Source organism: Amia ocellicauda, chromosome 5, assembly GCF_036373705.1.
Source record: "Amia ocellicauda isolate fAmiCal2 chromosome 5, fAmiCal2.hap1, whole genome shotgun sequence".
In the NCBI taxonomy this organism is placed as follows: Eukaryota; Metazoa; Chordata; class Actinopteri; order Amiiformes; family Amiidae; genus Amia; species Amia ocellicauda.
Window position 1 is genome coordinate 43,460,970 of NC_089854.1, and position 23,418 is coordinate 43,484,387.

At 40.5% G+C, this 23,418-nt stretch overlaps 1 protein-coding gene across 1 annotated transcript; it reads left to right on the forward strand.

Annotated features, from left to right (window-relative positions):
• Positions 1-1,280: 1,280 nt before the first annotated feature.
• LOC136749044 (mucin-4) lies at positions 1,281-23,205 on the forward strand. Its single transcript, XM_066702983.1, has 31 exons — positions 1,281-1,408; positions 2,167-2,233; positions 2,726-2,859; positions 3,618-3,684; positions 4,177-4,310; positions 5,069-5,135; positions 5,628-5,761; positions 6,520-6,586; positions 7,079-7,212; positions 7,971-8,037; positions 8,530-8,663; positions 9,422-9,488; positions 9,981-10,114; positions 10,873-10,939; positions 11,432-11,565; positions 12,324-12,390; positions 12,883-13,016; positions 13,775-13,841; positions 14,334-14,467; positions 15,226-15,292; positions 15,785-15,918; positions 16,677-16,743; positions 17,236-17,369; positions 18,128-18,194; positions 18,687-18,820; positions 19,579-19,645; positions 20,152-20,285; positions 21,044-21,110; positions 21,603-21,736; positions 22,495-22,561; positions 23,068-23,205. The coding sequence occupies exons 1-31, from the start codon at positions 1,290-1,292 to the stop codon at positions 23,203-23,205; spliced, it is 3,138 nt and encodes a 1,045-aa protein (XP_066559080.1). The 5' UTR covers positions 1,281-1,289.
• Positions 23,206-23,418: the final 213 nt, after the last annotated feature.

The following is a 23,418-nucleotide window of genomic DNA, read 5'->3' on the forward strand; positions in this document are numbered from 1 at the left end:
CAGCTATAAGTAAGTGTGCGGGTATTCTTTTCTTTTCTTTCCTTGATAGTTTGTGCCACATGCATTTATCGTTTATCTGATGAAAGAACAAGTTGTGGTCTTTCGTATTATCAGGGCTAATCAGCTGACAGATTAAAAACAAAAACTCAAGCAGATACAAATTAGTCCTCTACAATAAGAGAAATGGCCGATTTCGCCAGCTGTAGCTCAGGCCAGGAAGACCCTACATACGCGAGACATCGTTTGAAAGTTCCTGGTCTCTAGTTTCTATATTTTATTTTATTATTTATATTTTGATAAACGTATTTGATACATGTATTTATAATGATCTGAAAATAAGGGGGCGGTGTGTAAAGGGTTAAATTACACGCCAACGGATGTTAATTAGTATGCATTTTTGACATCAAAAATAAAACCGGACGCTACTTAGTATGCATTTTTGATATAAAAAATATGTACTTCTCAGTTTTTCTCCAAGTACGGTAACAAGCACCAATTTCCAGGGACTCTTATTAGCTGATATACAGGCGCTTGTGGGCAGTAAAATGACTCAAACTGCTGTGCAATGGGAGCCTTATTTCTCCCTTGCAGTCACAATCCCTATTGATTGTTTGTGCGGTAAAGGTGAAGATATGAGCAAAATCTATTTGTAAGGACAGCCTATTGAATTACTGCCTTTTAAAATGTTATTATTTGCAGCCCTGTTACCTCAAGAAGTCGCAAGAGGCGGCATAATGGAGAGATGGTGGAGGACGAACATAGGAATGTAAGTCCTTTTGAGGAATTTCTAAATTTGCTACAGCCTCCTCTACCATACAGTAGAAACAGGGATGATCAGCCTTCTTGTTTCATTGTGTATCTGTGTGTAAAATATGTGAATTGGTTTCTACTCTGAGAGTTTGAATTTCATTAGCAGTAATGACCTGTTTATAACAACAAAGTACACAGATAACAGATTCATGAGCAGCAGCAATGAATACTTTTATCTATATGTCTATCAGATGAGTGAAACTCATGCGTATTGTCTTTGTAATTTCTCTCTAATGGTATTTCTCTCTATTTTTAATTTCAGAGTTATAGTTTGGGATTATAAACTTGAATCTGTTTTAAGATCTCGCTGAAATCAAACTAGGCTGTTGCACAAAGGCTGACATTAAAACAACATTAAACCCCAAAGCTGGAGAAAAGCAACAACATACAAATGTCACTGCTTTAATGGGACACTTTCAATGTGTGCATTTACATTTCTTTCTCCTTTCTTAAAACAAAATCAGAACTGCGATCTGAGCATGGCTCCTCCCTGCAAGAAGCAGAAGCTCCAGAAGATGTCGCCTTTTGACACCATGATGGTGACAGACATGAGGGACAGTGGGCAGACCAGCTCTATCCTGGGCACAGGGAAGACAGCGTGAGTTGGCCTCCTGCAGCCTATTGCTGATTTAGAGCAAGTTCTCCTCATCTTGGGTTTCTAGACGCAGTGAAATCTAATGAAGCTCATTTCCAGGCGTCTGTATCTAGAGCAGGGGTTCCCAAAGTTCGGCCCGGGGGCCAGTTGCGGCCCTCGAGGATGTTTGGTGCATCCCTCCCAAAGCCTACCTTCAGCCACCCCTTTTCTGAAGCTTTTCTATATTTTCACACTTTCTGACAATTTTCTGTAACAAATTGCACATGTAATTTGGGTGAACATAATAATACAACAATTCAAGTTAATGAATGTTCCCTAACACAAATGTATAGCAAATAAAATCGGTTGTACATTTTCTACTGTGGCCCCCTCATCCCATGCAACCTAGAGACATTGGCTCTCCATCACCAGACATTGGGAACCCCTGATCTAGAGGCAGAGTTGTGAGACCAGTAGCCGGGGAGTCCCTGTTTTAGACAATACTCCAAAATACAATTGCAGCTTAAACTGGCCTAAGAGAGCATTGCAATAATGTAGTTCCAACTTTATATCACAATGTAGAAGCCATTTGCTTTTCTTCTTGGCACATTTCTCTGTTCCGAATGTTTTATGTACTTTGGTGGAAAAACCTTGACTTCACCACACTTGAGATGTTTTTCATGTTTTACATTTTGGCAAAACAAATGGGTATTTAAACAACTGAAACTGTTTGTAAGGACAGCCTATTGAATTACTGCCTTTTTAAATGTTATCATTTGCAGCCCTGTTACCTCAACAAGTCGCAAGAGGCGGCATAATGGAGAGATGGTGGAGGAAGAACATAGGAATGTAAGTCCTTTTGAGGAATTTCTACATTTGCTACAGCCTCCTATACCATACAGTAGAAACAGGGATGATCAGCCTTCTTGTTTCATTGTGTATCTGTGTGTAAAATATGTGAATTGGTTTCTACTCTGAGAGTTTGAATTGCATTAGCAGTAATGACCTGTTTATAACAACAAAGTACACAGATAACAGATTCATGAGCAGCAGCAATGAATACTTTTATCTATATGTCTATCAGATGAGTGAAACTCATGCGTATTGTCTTTGTAATTTCTCTCTATTTTTAATTTCAGAGTTATAGTTTGGGATCATAAACTTGAATCTGTTTTAAGATCTCGCTGAAATCAAACTAGGCTGTTGCACAAAGGCTGACATTAAAACAACATTAAACCCCAAAGCTGGAGAAAAGCAACAACATACAAATGTCACTGCTTTAATGGGACACTTTCAATGTGTGCATTTACATTTCTTTCTCCTTTCTTAAAACAAAATCAGAACTGCGATCTGAGCATGGCTCCTCCCTGCAAGAAGCAGAAGCTCCAGAAGATGTCGCCTTTTGACACCATGATGGTGACAGACATGAGGGACAGTGGGCAGACCAGCTCTATCCTGGGCACAGGGAAGACAGCGTGAGTTGGCCTCCTGCAGCCTATTGCTGATTTAGAGCAAGTTCTCCTCATCTTGGGTTTCTAGACGCAGTGAAATCTAATGAAGCTCATTTCCAGGCGTCTGTATCTAGAGCAGGGGTTCCCAAAGTTCGGCCCGGGGGCCAGTTGCGGCCCTCGAGGATGTTTGGTGCATCCCCCCCAAAGCCTACCTTCAGCCACCCCTTTTCTGAAGCTTTTCTATATTTTCACACTTTCTGACAATTTTCTGTAACAAATTGCACATGTAATTTGGGTGAACATAATAATACAACAATTCAAGTTAATAAATGTTCCCTAACACAAATGTATAGCAAATAAAATCGGTTGTTCATTTTCTACTGTGGCCCCCTCATCCCATGCAACCTAGGGAAATTGGCTCTCCATCACCAGACATTGGGAACCCCTGATCTAGAGGCAGAGTTGTGAGACCAGTAGCCGGGGAGTCCCTGTTTTAGACAATACTCCAAAATACAATTGCAGCTTAAACTGGCCTAAGAGAGCATTGCAATAATGTAGTTCCAACTTTATATCACAATGTAGAAGCCATTTGCTTTTCTTCTTGTCACATTTCTCTGTTCCGAATGTTTTATGTACTTTGGTGGAAAAACCTTGACTTCACCACACTTGAGATGTTTTTCATGTTTTACATTTTGGCAAAACAAATGGGTATTTAAACAACTGAAACTGTTTGTAAGGACAGCCTATTGAATTACTGCCTTTTTAAATGTTATCATTTGCAGCCCTGTTACCTCAACAAGTCGCAAGAGGCGGCATAATGGAGAGATGGTGGAGGAAGAACATAGGAATGTAAGTCCTTTTGAGGAATTTCTACATTTGCTACAGCCTCCTATACCATACAGTAGAAACAGGGATGATAAGCCTTCTTGTTTCATTGTGTATCTGTGTGTAAAATATGTGAATTGGTTTCTACTCTGAGAGTTTGAATTGCATTAGCAGTAATGACCTGTTTATAACAACAAAGTACACAGATAACAGATTCATGAGCAGCAGCAATGAATACTTTTATCTATATGTCTATCAGATGAGTGAAACTCATGCGTATTGTCTTTGTAATTTCTCTCTATTTTTAATTTCAGAGTTATAGTTTGGGATCATAAACTTGAATCTGTTTTAAGATCTCGCTGAAATCAAACTAGGCTGTTGCACAAAGGCTGACATTAAAACAACATTAAACCCCAAAGCTGGAGAAAAGCAACAACATACAAATGTCACTGCTTTAATGGGACACTTTCAATGTGTGCATTTACATTTCTTTCTCCTTTCTTAAAACAAAATCAGAACTGCGATCTGAGCATGGCTCCTCCCTGCAAGAAGCAGAAGCTCCAGAAGATGTCGCCTTTTGACACCATGATGGTGACAGACATGAGGGACAGTGGGCAGACCAGCTCTATCCTGGGCACAGGGAAGACAGCGTGAGTTGGCCTCCTGCAGCCTATTGCTGATTTAGAGCAAGTTCTCCTCATCTTGGGTTTCTAGACGCAGTGAAATCTAATGAAGCTCATTTCCAGGCGTCTGTATCTAGAGCAGGGGTTCCCAAAGTTCGGCCCGGGGGCCAGTTGCGGCCCTCGAGGATGTTTGGTGCATCCCTCCCAAAGCCTACCTTCAGCCACCCCTTTTCTGAAGCTTTTCTATATTTTCACACTTTCTGACAATTTTCTGTAACAAATTGCACATGTAATTTGGGTGAACATAATAATACAACAATTCAAGTAAATGAATGTTCCCTAACACAAATGTATAGCAAATAAAATCGGTTGTTCATTTTCTACTGTGGCCCCCTCATCCCATGCAACCTAGGGAAATTGGCTCTCCATCACCAGACATTGGGAACCCCTGATCTAGAGGCAGAGTTGTGAGACCAGTAGCCGGGGAGTCCCTGTTTTAGACAATACTCCAAAATACAATTGCAGCTTAAACTGGCCTAAGAGAGCATTGCAATAATGTAGTTCCAACTTTATATCACAATGTAGAAGCCATTTGCTTTTCTTCTTGTCACATTTCTCTGTTCCGAATGTTTTATGTACTTTGGTGGAAAAACCTTGACTTCACCACACTTGAGATGTTTTTCATGTTTTACATTTTGGCAAAACAAATGGGTATTTAAACAACTGAAACTGTTTGTAAGGACAGCCTATTGAATTACTGCCTTTTTAAATGTTATCATTTGCAGCCCTGTTACCTCAACAAGTCGCAAGAGGCGGCATAATGGAGAGATGGTGGAGGAAGAACATAGGAATGTAAGTCCTTTTGAGGAATTTCTACATTTGCTACAGCCTCCTATACCATACAGTAGAAACAGGGATGATCAGCCTTCTTGTTTCATTGTGTATCTGTGTGTAAAATATGTGAATTGGTTTCTACTCTGAGAGTTTGAATTGCATTAGCAGTAATGACCTGTTTATAACAACAAAGTACACAGATAACAGATTCATGAGCAGCAGCAATGAATACTTTTATCTATATGTCTATCAGATGAGTGAAACTCATGCGTATTGTCTTTGTAATTTCTCTCTATTTTTAATTTCAGAGTTATAGTTTGGGATCATAAACTTGAATCTGTTTTAAGATCTCGCTGAAATCAAACTAGGCTGTTGCACAAAGGCTGACATTAAAACAACATTAAACCCCAAAGCTGGAGAAAAGCAACAACATACAAATGTCACTGCTTTAATGGGACACTTTCAATGTGTGCATTTACATTTCTTTCTCCTTTCTTAAAACAAAATCAGAACTGCGATCTGAGCATGGCTCCTCCCTGCAAGAAGCAGAAGCTCCAGAAGATGTCGCCTTTTGACACCATGATGGTGACAGACATGAGGGACAGTGGGCAGACCAGCTCTATCCTGGGCACAGGGAAGACAGCGTGAGTTGGCCTCCTGCAGCCTATTGCTGATTTAGAGCAAGTTCTCCTCATCTTGGGTTTCTAGACGCAGTGAAATCTAATGAAGCTCATTTCCAGGCGTCTGTATCTAGAGCAGGGGTTCCCAAAGTTCGGCCCGGGGGCCAGTTGCGGCCCTCGAGGATGTTTGGTGCATCCCCCCCAAAGCCTACCTTCAGCCACCCCTTTTCTGAAGCTTTTCTATATTTTCACACTTTCTGACAATTTTCTGTAACAAATTGCACATGTAATTTGGGTGAACATAATAATACAACAATTCAAGTTAATAAATGTTCCCTAACACAAATGTATAGCAAATAAAATCGGTTGTTCATTTTCTACTGTGGCCCCCTCATCCCATGCAACCTAGGGAAATTGGCTCTCCATCACCAGACATTGGGAACCCCTGATCTAGAGGCAGAGTTGTGAGACCAGTAGCCGGGGAGTCCCTGTTTTAGACAATACTCCAAAATACAATTGCAGCTTAAACTGGCCTAAGAGAGCATTGCAATAATGTAGTTCCAACTTTATATCACAATGTAGAAGCCATTTGCTTTTCTTCTTGTCACATTTCTCTGTTCCGAATGTTTTATGTACTTTGGTGGAAAAACCTTGACTTCACCACACTTGAGATGTTTTTCATGTTTTACATTTTGGCAAAACAAATGGGTATTTAAACAACTGAAACTGTTTGTAAGGACAGCCTATTGAATTACTGCCTTTTTAAATGTTATCATTTGCAGCCCTGTTACCTCAACAAGTCGCAAGAGGCGGCATAATGGAGAGATGGTGGAGGAAGAACATAGGAATGTAAGTCCTTTTGAGGAATTTCTACATTTGCTACAGCCTCCTATACCATACAGTAGAAACAGGGATGATAAGCCTTCTTGTTTCATTGTGTATCTGTGTGTAAAATATGTGAATTGGTTTCTACTCTGAGAGTTTGAATTGCATTAGCAGTAATGACCTGTTTATAACAACAAAGTACACAGATAACAGATTCATGAGCAGCAGCAATGAATACTTTTATCTATATGTCTATCAGATGAGTGAAACTCATGCGTATTGTCTTTGTAATTTCTCTCTATTTTTAATTTCAGAGTTATAGTTTGGGATCATAAACTTGAATCTGTTTTAAGATCTCGCTGAAATCAAACTAGGCTGTTGCACAAAGGCTGACATTAAAACAACATTAAACCCCAAAGCTGGAGAAAAGCAACAACATACAAATGTCACTGCTTTAATGGGACACTTTCAATGTGTGCATTTACATTTCTTTCTCCTTTCTTAAAACAAAATCAGAACTGCGATCTGAGCATGGCTCCTCCCTGCAAGAAGCAGAAGCTCCAGAAGATGTCGCCTTTTGACACCATGATGGTGACAGACATGAGGGACAGTGGGCAGACCAGCTCTATCCTGGGCACAGGGAAGACAGCGTGAGTTGGCCTCCTGCAGCCTATTGCTGATTTAGAGCAAGTTCTCCTCATCTTGGGTTTCTAGACGCAGTGAAATCTAATGAAGCTCATTTCCAGGCGTCTGTATCTAGAGCAGGGGTTCCCAAAGTTCGGCCCGGGGGCCAGTTGCGGCCCTCGAGGATGTTTGGTGCATCCCTCCCAAAGCCTACCTTCAGCCACCCCTTTTCTGAAGCTTTTCTATATTTTCACACTTTCTGACAATTTTCTGTAACAAATTGCACATGTAATTTGGGTGAACATAATAATACAACAATTCAAGTTAATGAATGTTCCCTAACACAAATGTATAGCAAATAAAATCGGTTGTACATTTTCTACTGTGGCCCCCTCATCCCATGCAACCTAGAGACATTGGCTCTCCATCACCAGACATTGGGAACCCCTGATCTAGAGGCAGAGTTGTGAGACCAGTAGCCGGGGAGTCCCTGTTTTAGACAATACTCCAAAATACAATTGCAGCTTAAACTGGCCTAAGAGAGCATTGCAATAATGTAGTTCCAACTTTATATCACAATGTAGAAGCCATTTGCTTTTCTTCTTGGCACATTTCTCTGTTCCGAATGTTTTATGTACTTTGGTGGAAAAACCTTGACTTCACCACACTTGAGATGTTTTTCATGTTTTACATTTTGGCAAAACAAATGGGTATTTAAACAACTGAAACTGTTTGTAAGGACAGCCTATTGAATTACTGCCTTTTTAAATGTTATCATTTGCAGCCCTGTTACCTCAACAAGTCGCAAGAGGCGGCATAATGGAGAGATGGTGGAGGAAGAACATAGGAATGTAAGTCCTTTTGAGGAATTTCTACATTTGCTACAGCCTCCTATACCATACAGTAGAAACAGGGATGATCAGCCTTCTTGTTTCATTGTGTATCTGTGTGTAAAATATGTGAATTGGTTTCTACTCTGAGAGTTTGAATTGCATTAGCAGTAATGACCTGTTTATAACAACAAAGTACACAGATAACAGATTCATGAGCAGCAGCAATGAATACTTTTATCTATATGTCTATCAGATGAGTGAAACTCATGCGTATTGTCTTTGTAATTTCTCTCTATTTTTAATTTCAGAGTTATAGTTTGGGATCATAAACTTGAATCTGTTTTAAGATCTCGCTGAAATCAAACTAGGCTGTTGCACAAAGGCTGACATTAAAACAACATTAAACCCCAAAGCTGGAGAAAAGCAACAACATACAAATGTCACTGCTTTAATGGGACACTTTCAATGTGTGCATTTACATTTCTTTCTCCTTTCTTAAAACAAAATCAGAACTGCGATCTGAGCATGGCTCCTCCCTGCAAGAAGCAGAAGCTCCAGAAGATGTCGCCTTTTGACACCATGATGGTGACAGACATGAGGGACAGTGGGCAGACCAGCTCTATCCTGGGCACAGGGAAGACAGCGTGAGTTGGCCTCCTGCAGCCTATTGCTGATTTAGAGCAAGTTCTCCTCATCTTGGGTTTCTAGACGCAGTGAAATCTAATGAAGCTCATTTCCAGGCGTCTGTATCTAGAGCAGGGGTTCCCAAAGTTCGGCCCGGGGGCCAGTTGCGGCCCTCGAGGATGTTTGGTGCATCCCCCCCAAAGCCTACCTTCAGCCACCCCTTTTCTGAAGCTTTTCTATATTTTCACACTTTCTGACAATTTTCTGTAACAAATTGCACATGTAATTTGGGTGAACATAATAATACAACAATTCAAGTTAATAAATGTTCCCTAACACAAATGTATAGCAAATAAAATCGGTTGTTCATTTTCTACTGTGGCCCCCTCATCCCATGCAACCTAGGGAAATTGGCTCTCCATCACCAGACATTGGGAACCCCTGATCTAGAGGCAGAGTTGTGAGACCAGTAGCCGGGGAGTCCCTGTTTTAGACAATACTCCAAAATACAATTGCAGCTTAAACTGGCCTAAGAGAGCATTGCAATAATGTAGTTCCAACTTTATATCACAATGTAGAAGCCATTTGCTTTTCTTCTTGTCACATTTCTCTGTTCCGAATGTTTTATGTACTTTGGTGGAAAAACCTTGACTTCACCACACTTGAGATGTTTTTCATGTTTTACATTTTGGCAAAACAAATGGGTATTTAAACAACTGAAACTGTTTGTAAGGACAGCCTATTGAATTACTGCCTTTTTAAATGTTATCATTTGCAGCCCTGTTACCTCAACAAGTCGCAAGAGGCGGCATAATGGAGAGATGGTGGAGGAAGAACATAGGAATGTAAGTCCTTTTGAGGAATTTCTACATTTGCTACAGCCTCCTATACCATACAGTAGAAACAGGGATGATCAGCCTTCTTGTTTCATTGTGTATCTGTGTGTAAAATATGTGAATTGGTTTCTACTCTGAGAGTTTGAATTGCATTAGCAGTAATGACCTGTTTATAACAACAAAGTACACAGATAACAGATTCATGAGCAGCAGCAATGAATACTTTTATCTATATGTCTATCAGATGAGTGAAACTCATGCGTATTGTCTTTGTAATTTCTCTCTATTTTTAATTTCAGAGTTATAGTTTGGGATCATAAACTTGAATCTGTTTTAAGATCTCGCTGAAATCAAACTAGGCTGTTGCACAAAGGCTGACATTAAAACAACATTAAACCCCAAAGCTGGAGAAAAGCAACAACATACAAATGTCACTGCTTTAATGGGACACTTTCAATGTGTGCATTTACATTTCTTTCTCCTTTCTTAAAACAAAATCAGAACTGCGATCTGAGCATGGCTCCTCCCTGCAAGAAGCAGAAGCTCCAGAAGATGTCGCCTTTTGACACCATGATGGTGACAGACATGAGGGACAGTGGGCAGACCAGCTCTATCCTGGGCACAGGGAAGACAGCGTGAGTTGGCCTCCTGCAGCCTATTGCTGATTTAGAGCAAGTTCTCCTCATCTTGGGTTTCTAGACGCAGTGAAATCTAATGAAGCTCATTTCCAGGCGTCTGTATCTAGAGCAGGGGTTCCCAAAGTTCGGCCCGGGGGCCAGTTGCGGCCCTCGAGGATGTTTGGTGCATCCCTCCCAAAGCCTACCTTCAGCCACCCCTTTTCTGAAGCTTTTCTATATTTTCACACTTTCTGACAATTTTCTGTAACAAATTGCACATGTAATTTGGGTGAACATAATAATACAACAATTCAAGTAAATGAATGTTCCCTAACACAAATGTATAGCAAATAAAATCGGTTGTTCATTTTCTACTGTGGCCCCCTCATCCCATGCAACCTAGGGAAATTGGCTCTCCATCACCAGACATTGGGAACCCCTGATCTAGAGGCAGAGTTGTGAGACCAGTAGCCGGGGAGTCCCTGTTTTAGACAATACTCCAAAATACAATTGCAGCTTAAACTGGCCTAAGAGAGCATTGCAATAATGTAGTTCCAACTTTATATCACAATGTAGAAGCCATTTGCTTTTCTTCTTGTCACATTTCTCTGTTCCGAATGTTTTATGTACTTTGGTGGAAAAACCTTGACTTCACCACACTTGAGATGTTTTTCATGTTTTACATTTTGGCAAAACAAATGGGTATTTAAACAACTGAAACTGTTTGTAAGGACAGCCTATTGAATTACTGCCTTTTTAAATGTTATCATTTGCAGCCCTGTTACCTCAACAAGTCGCAAGAGGCGGCATAATGGAGAGATGGTGGAGGAAGAACATAGGAATGTAAGTCCTTTTGAGGAATTTCTACATTTGCTACAGCCTCCTATACCATACAGTAGAAACAGGGATGATCAGCCTTCTTGTTTCATTGTGTATCTGTGTGTAAAATATGTGAATTGGTTTCTACTCTGAGAGTTTGAATTGCATTAGCAGTAATGACCTGTTTATAACAACAAAGTACACAGATAACAGATTCATGAGCAGCAGCAATGAATACTTTTATCTATATGTCTATCAGATGAGTGAAACTCATGCGTATTGTCTTTGTAATTTCTCTCTATTTTTAATTTCAGAGTTATAGTTTGGGATCATAAACTTGAATCTGTTTTAAGATCTCGCTGAAATCAAACTAGGCTGTTGCACAAAGGCTGACATTAAAACAACATTAAACCCCAAAGCTGGAGAAAAGCAACAACATACAAATGTCACTGCTTTAATGGGACACTTTCAATGTGTGCATTTACATTTCTTTCTCCTTTCTTAAAACAAAATCAGAACTGCGATCTGAGCATGGCTCCTCCCTGCAAGAAGCAGAAGCTCCAGAAGATGTCGCCTTTTGACACCATGATGGTGACAGACATGAGGGACAGTGGGCAGACCAGCTCTATCCTGGGCACAGGGAAGACAGCGTGAGTTGGCCTCCTGCAGCCTATTGCTGATTTAGAGCAAGTTCTCCTCATCTTGGGTTTCTAGACGCAGTGAAATCTAATGAAGCTCATTTCCAGGCGTCTGTATCTAGAGCAGGGGTTCCCAAAGTTCGGCCCGGGGGCCAGTTGCGGCCCTCGAGGATGTTTGGTGCATCCCTCCCAAAGCCTACCTTCAGCCACCCCTTTTCTGAAGCTTTTCTATATTTTCACACTTTCTGACAATTTTCTGTAACAAATTGCACATGTAATTTGGGTGAACATAATAATACAACAATTCAAGTTAATGAATGTTCCCTAACACAAATGTATAGCAAATAAAATCGGTTGTTCATTTTCTACTGTGGCCCCCTCATCCCATGCAACCTAGGGAAATTGGCTCTCCATCACCAGACATTGGGAACCCCTGATCTAGAGGCAGAGTTGTGAGACCAGTAGCCGGGGAGTCCCTGTTTTAGACAATACTCCAAAATACAATTGCAGCTTAAACTGGCCTAAGAGAGCATTGCAATAATGTAGTTCCAACTTTATATCACAATGTAGAAGCCATTTGCTTTTCTTCTTGTCACATTTCTCTGTTCCGAATGTTTTATGTACTTTGGTGGAAAAACCTTGACTTCACCACACTTGAGATGTTTTTCATGTTTTACATTTTGGCAAAACAAATGGGTATTTAAACAACTGAAACTGTTTGTAAGGACAGCCTATTGAATTACTGCCTTTTTAAATGTTATCATTTGCAGCCCTGTTACCTCAACAAGTCGCAAGAGGCGGCATAATGGAGAGATGGTGGAGGAAGAACATAGGAATGTAAGTCCTTTTGAGGAATTTCTACATTTGCTACAGCCTCCTATACCATACAGTAGAAACAGGGATGATCAGCCTTCTTGTTTCATTGTGTATCTGTGTGTAAAATATGTGAATTGGTTTCTACTCTGAGAGTTTGAATTGCATTAGCAGTAATGACCTGTTTATAACAACAAAGTACACAGATAACAGATTCATGAGCAGCAGCAATGAATACTTTTATCTATATGTCTATCAGATGAGTGAAACTCATGCGTATTGTCTTTGTAATTTCTCTCTATTTTTAATTTCAGAGTTATAGTTTGGGATCATAAACTTGAATCTGTTTTAAGATCTCGCTGAAATCAAACTAGGCTGTTGCACAAAGGCTGACATTAAAACAACATTAAACCCCAAAGCTGGAGAAAAGCAACAACATACAAATGTCACTGCTTTAATGGGACACTTTCAATGTGTGCATTTACATTTCTTTCTCCTTTCTTAAAACAAAATCAGAACTGCGATCTGAGCATGGCTCCTCCCTGCAAGAAGCAGAAGCTCCAGAAGATGTCGCCTTTTGACACCATGATGGTGACAGACATGAGGGACAGTGGGCAGACCAGCTCTATCCTGGGCACAGGGAAGACAGCGTGAGTTGGCCTCCTGCAGCCTATTGCTGATTTAGAGCAAGTTCTCCTCATCTTGGGTTTCTAGACGCAGTGAAATCTAATGAAGCTCATTTCCAGGCGTCTGTATCTAGAGCAGGGGTTCCCAAAGTTCGGCCCGGGGGCCAGTTGCGGCCCTCGAGGATGTTTGGTGCATCCCTCCCAAAGCCTACCTTCAGCCACCCCTTTTCTGAAGCTTTTCTATATTTTCACACTTTCTGACAATTTTCTGTAACAAATTGCACATGTAATTTGGGTGAACATAATAATACAACAATTCAAGTTAATGAATGTTCCCTAACACAAATGTATAGCAAATAAAATCGGTTGTTCATTTTCTACTGTGGCCCCCTCATCCCATGCAACCTAGGGAAATTGGCTCTCCATCACCAGACATTGGGAACCCCTGATCTAGAGGCAGAGTTGTGAGACCAGTAGCCGGGGAGTCCCTGTTTTAGACAATACTCCAAAATACAATTGCAGCTTAAACTGGCCTAAGAGAGCATTGCAATAATGTAGTTCCAACTTTATATCACAATGTAGAAGCCATTTGCTTTTCTTCTTGTCACATTTCTCTGTTCCGAATGTTTTATGTACTTTGGTGGAAAAACCTTGACTTCACCACACTTGAGATGTTTTTCATGTTTTACATTTTGGCAAAACAAATGGGTATTTAAACAACTGAAACTGTTTGTAAGGACAGCCTATTGAATTACTGCCTTTTTAAATGTTATCATTTGCAGCCCTGTTACCTCAACAAGTCGCAAGAGGCGGCATAATGGAGAGATGGTGGAGGAAGAACATAGGAATGTAAGTCCTTTTGAGGAATTTCTACATTTGCTACAGCCTCCTATACCATACAGTAGAAACAGGGATGATCAGCCTTCTTGTTTCATTGTGTATCTGTGTGTAAAATATGTGAATTGGTTTCTACTCTGAGAGTTTGAATTGCATTAGCAGTAATGACCTGTTTATAACAACAAAGTACACAGATAACAGATTCATGAGCAGCAGCAATGAATACTTTTATCTATATGTCTATCAGATGAGTGAAACTCATGCGTATTGTCTTTGTAATTTCTCTCTATTTTTAATTTCAGAGTTATAGTTTGGGATCATAAACTTGAATCTGTTTTAAGATCTCGCTGAAATCAAACTAGGCTGTTGCACAAAGGCTGACATTAAAACAACATTAAACCCCAAAGCTGGAGAAAAGCAACAACATACAAATGTCACTGCTTTAATGGGACACTTTCAATGTGTGCATTTACATTTCTTTCTCCTTTCTTAAAACAAAATCAGAACTGCGATCTGAGCATGGCTCCTCCCTGCAAGAAGCAGAAGCTCCAGAAGATGTCGCCTTTTGACACCATGATGGTGACAGACATGAGGGACAGTGGGCAGACCAGCTCTATCCTGGGCACAGGGAAGACAGCGTGAGTTGGCCTCCTGCAGCCTATTGCTGATTTAGAGCAAGTTCTCCTCATCTTGGGTTTCTAGACGCAGTGAAATCTAATGAAGCTCATTTCCAGGCGTCTGTATCTAGAGCAGGGGTTCCCAAAGTTCGGCCCGGGGGCCAGTTGCGGCCCTCGAGGATGTTTGGTGCATCCCTCCCAAAGCCTACCTTCAGCCACCCCTTTTCTGAAGCTTTTCTATATTTTCACACTTTCTGACAATTTTCTGTAACAAATTGCACATGTAATTTGGGTGAACATAATAATACAACAATTCAAGTAAATGAATGTTCCCTAACACAAATGTATAGCAAATAAAATCGGTTGTTCATTTTCTACTGTGGCCCCCTCATCCCATGCAACCTAGGGAAATTGGCTCTCCATCACCAGACATTGGGAACCCCTGATCTAGAGGCAGAGTTGTGAGACCAGTAGCCGGGGAGTCCCTGTTTTAGACAATACTCCAAAATACAATTGCAGCTTAAACTGGCCTAAGAGAGCATTGCAATAATGTAGTTCCAACTTTATATCACAATGTAGAAGCCATTTGCTTTTCTTCTTGTCACATTTCTCTGTTCCGAATGTTTTATGTACTTTGGTGGAAAAACCTTGACTTCACCACACTTGAGATGTTTTTCATGTTTTACATTTTGGCAAAACAAATGGGTATTTAAACAACTGAAACTGTTTGTAAGGACAGCCTATTGAATTACTGCCTTTTTAAATGTTATCATTTGCAGCCCTGTTACCTCAACAAGTCGCAAGAGGCGGCATAATGGAGAGATGGTGGAGGAAGAACATAGGAATGTAAGTCCTTTTGAGGAATTTCTACATTTGCTACAGCCTCCTATACCATACAGTAGAAACAGGGATGATCAGCCTTCTTGTTTCATTGTGTATCTGTGTGTAAAATATGTGAATTGGTTTCTACTCTGAGAGTTTGAATTGCATTAGCAGTAATGACCTGTTTATAACAACAAAGTACACAGATAACAGATTCATGAGCAGCAGCAATGAATACTTTTATCTATATGTCTATCAGATGAGTGAAACTCATGCGTATTGTCTTTGTAATTTCTCTCTATTTTTAATTTCAGAGTTATAGTTTGGGATCATAAACTTGAATCTGTTTTAAGATCTCGCTGAAATCAAACTAGGCTGTTGCACAAAGGCTGACATTAAAACAACATTAAACCCCAAAGCTGGAGAAAAGCAACAACATACAAATGTCACTGCTTTAATGGGACACTTTCAATGTGTGCATTTACATTTCTTTCTCCTTTCTTAAAACAAAATCAGAACTGCGATCTGAGCATGGCTCCTCCCTGCAAGAAGCAGAAGCTCCAGAAGATGTCGCCTTTTGACACCATGATGGTGACAGACATGAGGGACAGTGGGCAGACCAGCTCTATCCTGGGCACAGGGAAGACAGCGTGAGTTGGCCTCCTGCAGCCTATTGCTGATTTAGAGCAAGTTCTCCTCATCTTGGGTTTCTAGACGCAGTGAAATCTAATGAAGCTCATTTCCAGGCGTCTGTATCTAGAGCAGGGGTTCCCAAAGTTCGGCCCGGGGGCCAGTTGCGGCCCTCGAGGATGTTTGGTGCATCCCTCCCAAAGCCTACCTTCAGCCACCCCTTTTCTGAAGCTTTTCTATATTTTCACACTTTCTGACAATTTTCTGTAACAAATTGCACATGTAATTTGGGTGAACATAATAATACAACAATTCAAGTTAATGAATGTTCCCTAACACAAATGTATAGCAAATAAAATCGGTTGTTCATTTTCTACTGTGGCCCCCTCATCCCATGCAACCTAGGGAAATTGGCTCTCCATCACCAGACATTGGGAACCCCTGATCTAGAGGCAGAGTTGTGAGACCAGTAGCCGGGGAGTCCCTGTTTTAGACAATACTCCAAAATACAATTGCAGCTTAAACTGGCCTAAGAGAGCATTGCAATAATGTAGTTCCAACTTTATATCACAATGTAGAAGCCATTTGCTTTTCTTCTTGTCACATTTCTCTGTTCCGAATGTTTTATGTACTTTGGTGGAAAAACCTTGACTTCACCACACTTGAGATGTTTTTCATGTTTTACATTTTGGCAAAACAAATGGGTATTTAAACAACTGAAACTGTTTGTAAGGACAGCCTATTGAATTACTGCCTTTTTAAATGTTATCATTTGCAGCCCTGTTACCTCAACAAGTCGCAAGAGGCGGCATAATGGAGAGATGGTGGAGGAAGAACATAGGAATGTAAGTCCTTTTGAGGAATTTCTACATTTGCTACAGCCTCCTATACCATACAGTAGAAACAGGGATGATCAGCCTTCTTGTTTCATTGTGTATCTGTGTGTAAAATATGTGAATTGGTTTCTACTCTGAGAGTTTGAATTGCATTAGCAGTAATGACCTGTTTATAACAACAAAGTACACAGATAACAGATTCATGAGCAGCAGCAATGAATACTTTTATCTATATGTCTATCAGATGAGTGAAACTCATGCGTATTGTCTTTGTAATTTCTCTCTATTTTTAATTTCAGAGTTATAGTTTGGGATCATAAACTTGAATCTGTTTTAAGATCTCGCTGAAATCAAACTAGGCTGTTGCACAAAGGCTGACATTAAAACAACATTAAACCCCAAAGCTGGAGAAAAGCAACAACATACAAATGTCACTGCTTTAATGGGACACTTTCAATATGTGCATTTACATTGCTTTCTCCTTTCTTAAAACAAAATCAGAACTGCGATCTGAGCATGGCTCCTCCCTGCAAGAAGCAGAAGCTCCAGAAGATGTCGCCTTTTGACACCATGATGGTGACAGACATGAGGGACAGTGGGCAGACCAGCTCTATCCTGGGCACAGGGAAGACAGCGTGAGTTGGCCTCCTGCAGCCTATTGCTGATTTAGAGCAAGTTCTCCTCATCTTGGGTTTCTAGACGCAGTGAAATCTAATGAAACTCATTTCCAGGCATCTGTATCTAGAGCAGGGGTTCCCAAAGTTCGGCCTGGGGGCCAGTTGCGGCCCTCGAGGATGTTTGGTGCATCCCCCCCAAAGCCTACCTTCAGCCACCCCTTTTCTGAAGCTTTTCTATATTTTCACACTTTCTGACAATTTTCTGTAACAAATTGCACATGTAATTTGGGTGAACATAATAATACAACAATTCAAGTTAATGAATGTTCCCTAACACAAATGTATAGCAAATAAAATTGGTTGTTCATTTTCTACTGTGGCCCCCTCATCCCATGCAACCTAGGGAACTTGGCTCTCCATCACCAGACATTGGGAACCCCTGATCTAGAGGCAGAGTTGTGAGACCAGTAGCCGGGGAGTCCCTGTTTTAGACAATACTCCAAAATACAATTGCAGCTTAAACTGGCCTAAGAGAGCACTGCAATAATGTAGTTCCAACTTTATATCACAATGTAGAAGCCATTTGCTTTTCTTCTTGTCACATTTCTCTGTTCCGAATGTTTTATGTACTTTGGTGGAAATACCTTGACTTCACCACACTTGAGATGTTTTTCATGTTTTACATTTTGGCAAAACAAATGGGTATTTAAACAACTGAAACTGTTTGTAAGGACAGCCTAATGTATTACTGCCTTTTTAAATGTTATTATTTGCAGCCCTGTTTCCTCAAGAAGTCGCAAGAGGCGGAATAATGGAGAGATGGTGGAGGAAGAACATAGGAATGTAAGTCCTTTTGAGGAATTTCTACATTTGCTATAGCCTCCTATACCATACAGTAGAAACAGGGATGATCAGCCTTCTTATTTCATTGTGTATCTGTGTGTAAAATATGTGAATTGGTTTCTACTCTGAGAGTTTTAATTTCATTAGCAGTAATGACCTGTTTATAACAACAAAGTACACAGATAACAGATTCATGAGCAGCAGCAATGAATACTTTTATCTATATGTCTATCAGATGAGTGAAACGCATTTGTATTGTCTTTGTAATTTCTCTCTATTTTTAATTTCAGAGTTATAGTTTGGGATCATAAACTTGAATCTGTTTTAAGATCTCGCTGAAATCAAACTAGGCTGTTGCACAAAGGCTGCCAATAAAACAACATTAAACCCCAAAGCTGGAGAAAAGCAACAACATACAAATGTCACTGCTTTAATGGGACACTTTCAATATGTGCATTTACATTGCTTTCTCCTTTCTTAAAACAAAATCAGAACTGCGATCTGAGCATGGCTTCTCCCTGCAAGAAGCAGCAGCTCCAGAAGATGTCGCCTTTTGACACCATGATGGTGACAGACCTGAGGGACAGTGGGCAGACCAGCTCTATCCTGGGCACAGGGAAGACAGCGTGAGTTGGCCTCCTGCAGCCTATTGCTGATTTAGAGCAAGTTCTCCTCATCTTGGGTTTCTAGACGCAGTGAAATCTAATGAAACTCATTTCCAGGCGTCTGTATCTAGAGCCGGGGTTCCCAAAGTTCGGCCCGGGGGCCAGTTGCGGCCCTCGAGGATGTTTGGTGCATCCCCCCCAAAGCCTACCTTCAGCCACCCCTTTTCTGAAGCTTTTCTATATTTTCACACTTTCTGACAATTTTCTGTAACAAATTGCACATGTAATTTGGGTGAAAATAATAATGCAACAATTCAAGTTAATAAATGTTCCCTAACACAAATGTATAGCAAATAAAATCGGTTGTTCATTTTCTACTGTGGCCCCCTCATCCCATGCAACCTAGAGACATTGGCTCTCCATCACCAGACATTGGGAACCCCTGATCTAGAGGCAGAGTTGTGAGACCAGTAGCCGGGGAGTCCCTGTTTTAGACAATACTCCAAAATACAATCGCAGCTTAAACTGGCCTAAGAGAGCACTGCAATAATGTAGTTCCAACTTTATATCACAATGTAGAAGCCATTTGCTTTTCTTCTTGTCACATTTCTCTGTTCCGAATGTTTTATGTACTTTGGTGGAAAAACCTTGACTTCACCACACTTGAGATGTTTTTCATGTCTTACATTTTGGCAAAAAAAATGGGTATTTAAACAACTGAAACTATTTGTAAGGACAGCCTATTGAATTACTGCCTTTTTAAATGTTATTATTTGCAGCCCTGTTACCTCAAGAAGTCGCAAGAGGCGGCATAATGGAGAGATGGTGGAGGACGAACATAGGAATGTAAGTCCTTTTGAGGAATTTCTAAATTTGCTACAGCCTCCTATACCATACAGTAGAAACAGGGATGATCAGCCTTCTTATTTCATTGTGTATCTGTGTGTAAAATATGTGAATTGGTTTCTACTCTGAGAGTTTGAATTGCATTAGCAGTAATGACCTGTTTATAACAACAAAGTACACAGATAACAGATTCATGAGCAGCAGCAATGAATACTTTTATCTATATGTCTATCAGATGAGTGAAACTCCTGCGTATTGTCTTTGTAATTTCTCTCTATGGTATTTCTCAGGTTTTTAATTTCAGAGTTATAGTTTGGGAACATAAAATTGAATCTGTTTTAAGATCTAGCTGAAATTAAACTAGGCTGTTGCACAAAGGCTGCCATTAAAACAACATTGAACCCCAAAGCTGGAGAAAAGCAACAACATACAAATGTCACTGCTTTAATGGGACACTTTCAATGTGTGCATTTACATTTCTTTCTCCTTTCTTAAAACAAAATCAGAACTGCGATCTGAGCATGGCTCCTTCCTGCAAGAAGCAGCAGCTCCAGAAGATGTCGCCTTTTGACACCATGATGGTGACAGACATGAGGGACAGTGGGCAGACCAGCTCTATCCTGGGCACAGGGAAGACAGCGTGAGTTGGCCTCCTGCAGCCTATTGCTGATTTAGAACAAGTTCTCCTCATCTTGGGTTTCTAGACGCAGTGAAATCTAATGAAACTCATTTCCAGGCATCTGTATCTAGAGCCGGGGTTCCCAAAGTGCGGCCCGGGGGCCAATTGCGGCCCTCAAGGATGTTTGGTGCATCTTCCCCAGAGCCAACTTTAAACCACCCCTTTTCTGAAGCTTTTCTATATTTTCACACTTTCTGACAATTTTCTGTAACAAATTGCACATGTAATTTGGGTGAACATAATAATACAACAATTCAAGTTAATGAATGTTCCCTAACACAAATGTATAGCAAATAAAATCGGTTGTTCATTTTCTACTGTGGCCCCCTCATCCCATGCAACCTAGGGAAATTGGCCCTCCATCACCAGACATTGGGAACCCCTGATCTAGAGGCAGAGTTGTGAGACCAGTAGCCGGGGAGTCCCTGTTTTAGACAATACTCCAAAATACAATCGCAGCTTAAACTGGCCTAAGAGAGCATTGCAATAATGTAGTTCCAACTTTATATCACAATGTTGAAGCCATTTGTTTTTCTTCTTGTCACATTTCTCTATTCCGAATGTTTTATGTACTTTGGTGGAAGAACCTTGACTTCACCACACTTGAGATGTTTTTCATGTTTTACATTTTGGCAAAAAAAATGGGTATTTAAACAATTGAAACTGTTTGTAAGGACAGCTTATTGAATTACTGCCTTTTTAAATGTTATTATTTGCAGCCCTGTTACCTCAAGAAGGCGCAAGAGGCGGCATAATGGAGAGATGGTGGAGGAAGAACATAGGAATGTAAGTCCTTTTGAGGAATTTCTAAATTTGCTACAGCCTCCTATACCATACAGTAGAAACAGGGATGATCAGCCTTCTTGTTTCATTGTGTATCTGTGTGTAAAATATGTGAATTGGTTTCTACTCTGAGAGTTTGAATTGCATTAGCAGTAATGACCTGTTTATAACAAAAAAGTACACAGATAACAGATTCATGAGCAGCAGCAATGAATACTTTTATCTATATGTCTATCAGATGAGTGAAACTCATGCGTATTGTCTTTGTAATTTCTCTCTATTTTTAATTTCAGAGTTATAGTTTGGGATCATAAACTTGAATCTGTTTTAAGATCTCGCTGAAATCAAACTAGGCTGTTGCACAAAGGCTGACATTAAAACAACATTAAACCCCAAAGCTGGAGAAAAGCAACAACATACAAATGTCACTGCTTTAATGGGACACTTTCAATGTGTGCATTTACATTTCTTTCTCCTTTCTTAAAACAAAATCAGAACTGCGATCTGAGCATGGCTCCTCCCTGCAAGAAGCAGAAGCTCCAGAAGATGTCGCCTTTTGACACCATGATGGTGACAGACATGAGGGACAGTGGGCAGACCAGCTCTATCCTGGGCACAGGGAAGACAGCGTGAGTTGGCCTCCTGCAGCCTATTGCTGATTTAGAGCAAGTTCTCCTCATCTTGGGTTTCTAGACGCAGTGAAATCTAATGAAACTCATTTCCAGGCGTCTGTATCTAGTGCAGGGGTTCCCAAAGTTCGGCCCGGGGGCCAGTTGCGGCCCTCGAGGATGTTTGGTGCATCCCCCCCAAAGCCTACCTTCAGCCACCCCTTTTCTGAAGCTTTTCTATATTTTCACACTTTCTGACAATTTTCTGTAACAAATTGCACATGTAATTTGGGTGAAAATAATAATGCAACAATTCAAGTTAATGAATGTTGCCTAACACAAATGTATAGCAAATAAAATTGTTTGTTCATTTTCTACTGTGGCCCCCTCATCCCATGCAACCTAGAGACATTGGCTCTCCATCACCAGACATTGGGAACCCCTGATCTAGAGGCAGAGTTGTGAGACCAGTAGCCGGGGAGTCCCTGTTTTAGACAATACTCCAAAATACAATCGCAGCTTAAACTGGCCTAAGAGAGCACTGCAATAATGTAGTTCCAACTTTATATCACACTGTAGAAGCCATTTGCTTTTCTTCTTGGCACATTTCTCTGTTCCGAATGTTTTATGCACTTTGGTGGACAAACCTTGACTTCACCACACTTGAGATGTTTTTCATGTTTTACATTTTGACAAAACAAATGGGTATTTAAACAATTGAAACTGTTTGTAAGGACAGCCTATTGAATTACTGCCTTTTTAAATGTTTTTATTTGCAGCCCTGTTATCTCAAGAAGTCGCAAGAGGCGGCATAATGGAGAGATGGTGGAGGACGAACATAGGAATGTAAGTCCTTTTGAGGAATTTCTAAATTTGCTACAGCCTCCTATACCATACAGTAGAAACAGGGATGATCAGCCTTCTTGTTTCATTGTGTATCTGTGTGTAAAATATGTGATTTGGTTTCTACTCTGAGAGTTTGAATTGCATTAGCAGTAATGACCTGTTTATAACAACAAAGTACACAGATAACAGATTCATGAGCAGCAGCAATGAATACTTTTATCTATATGTCTATCAGATGAGTGAAACTCCTGCGTATTGTCTTTGTAATTTCTCTCTATGGTATTTCTCAGGTTTTTAATTTCAGAGTTATAGTTTGGGAACATAAAATTGAATCTGTTTTAAGATCTAGCTGAAATTAAACTAGGCTGTTGCACAAAGGCTGCCATTAAAACAACATTGAACCCCAAAGCTGGAGAAAAGCAACAACATACAAATGTCACTGCTTTAATGGGACACTTTCAATGTGTGCATTTACATTTCTTTCTCCTTTCTTAAAACAAAATCAGAACTGCGATCTGAGCATGGCTCCTTCCTGCAAGAAGCAGCAGCTCCAGAAGATGTCGCCTTTTGACACCATGATGGTGACAGACATGAGGGACAGTGGGCAGACCAGCTCTATCCTGGGCACAGGGAAGACAGCGTGAGTTGGCCTCCTGCAGCCTATTGCTGATTTAGAACAAGTTCTCCTCATCTTGGGTTTCTAGACGCAGTGAAATCTAATGAAACTCATTTCCAGGCATCTGTATCTAGAGCCGGGGTTCCCAAAGTGCGGCCCGGGGGCCAATTGCGGCCCTCAAGGATGTTTGGTGCATCTTCCCCAGAGCCAACTTTAAACCACCCCTTTTCTGAAGCTTTTC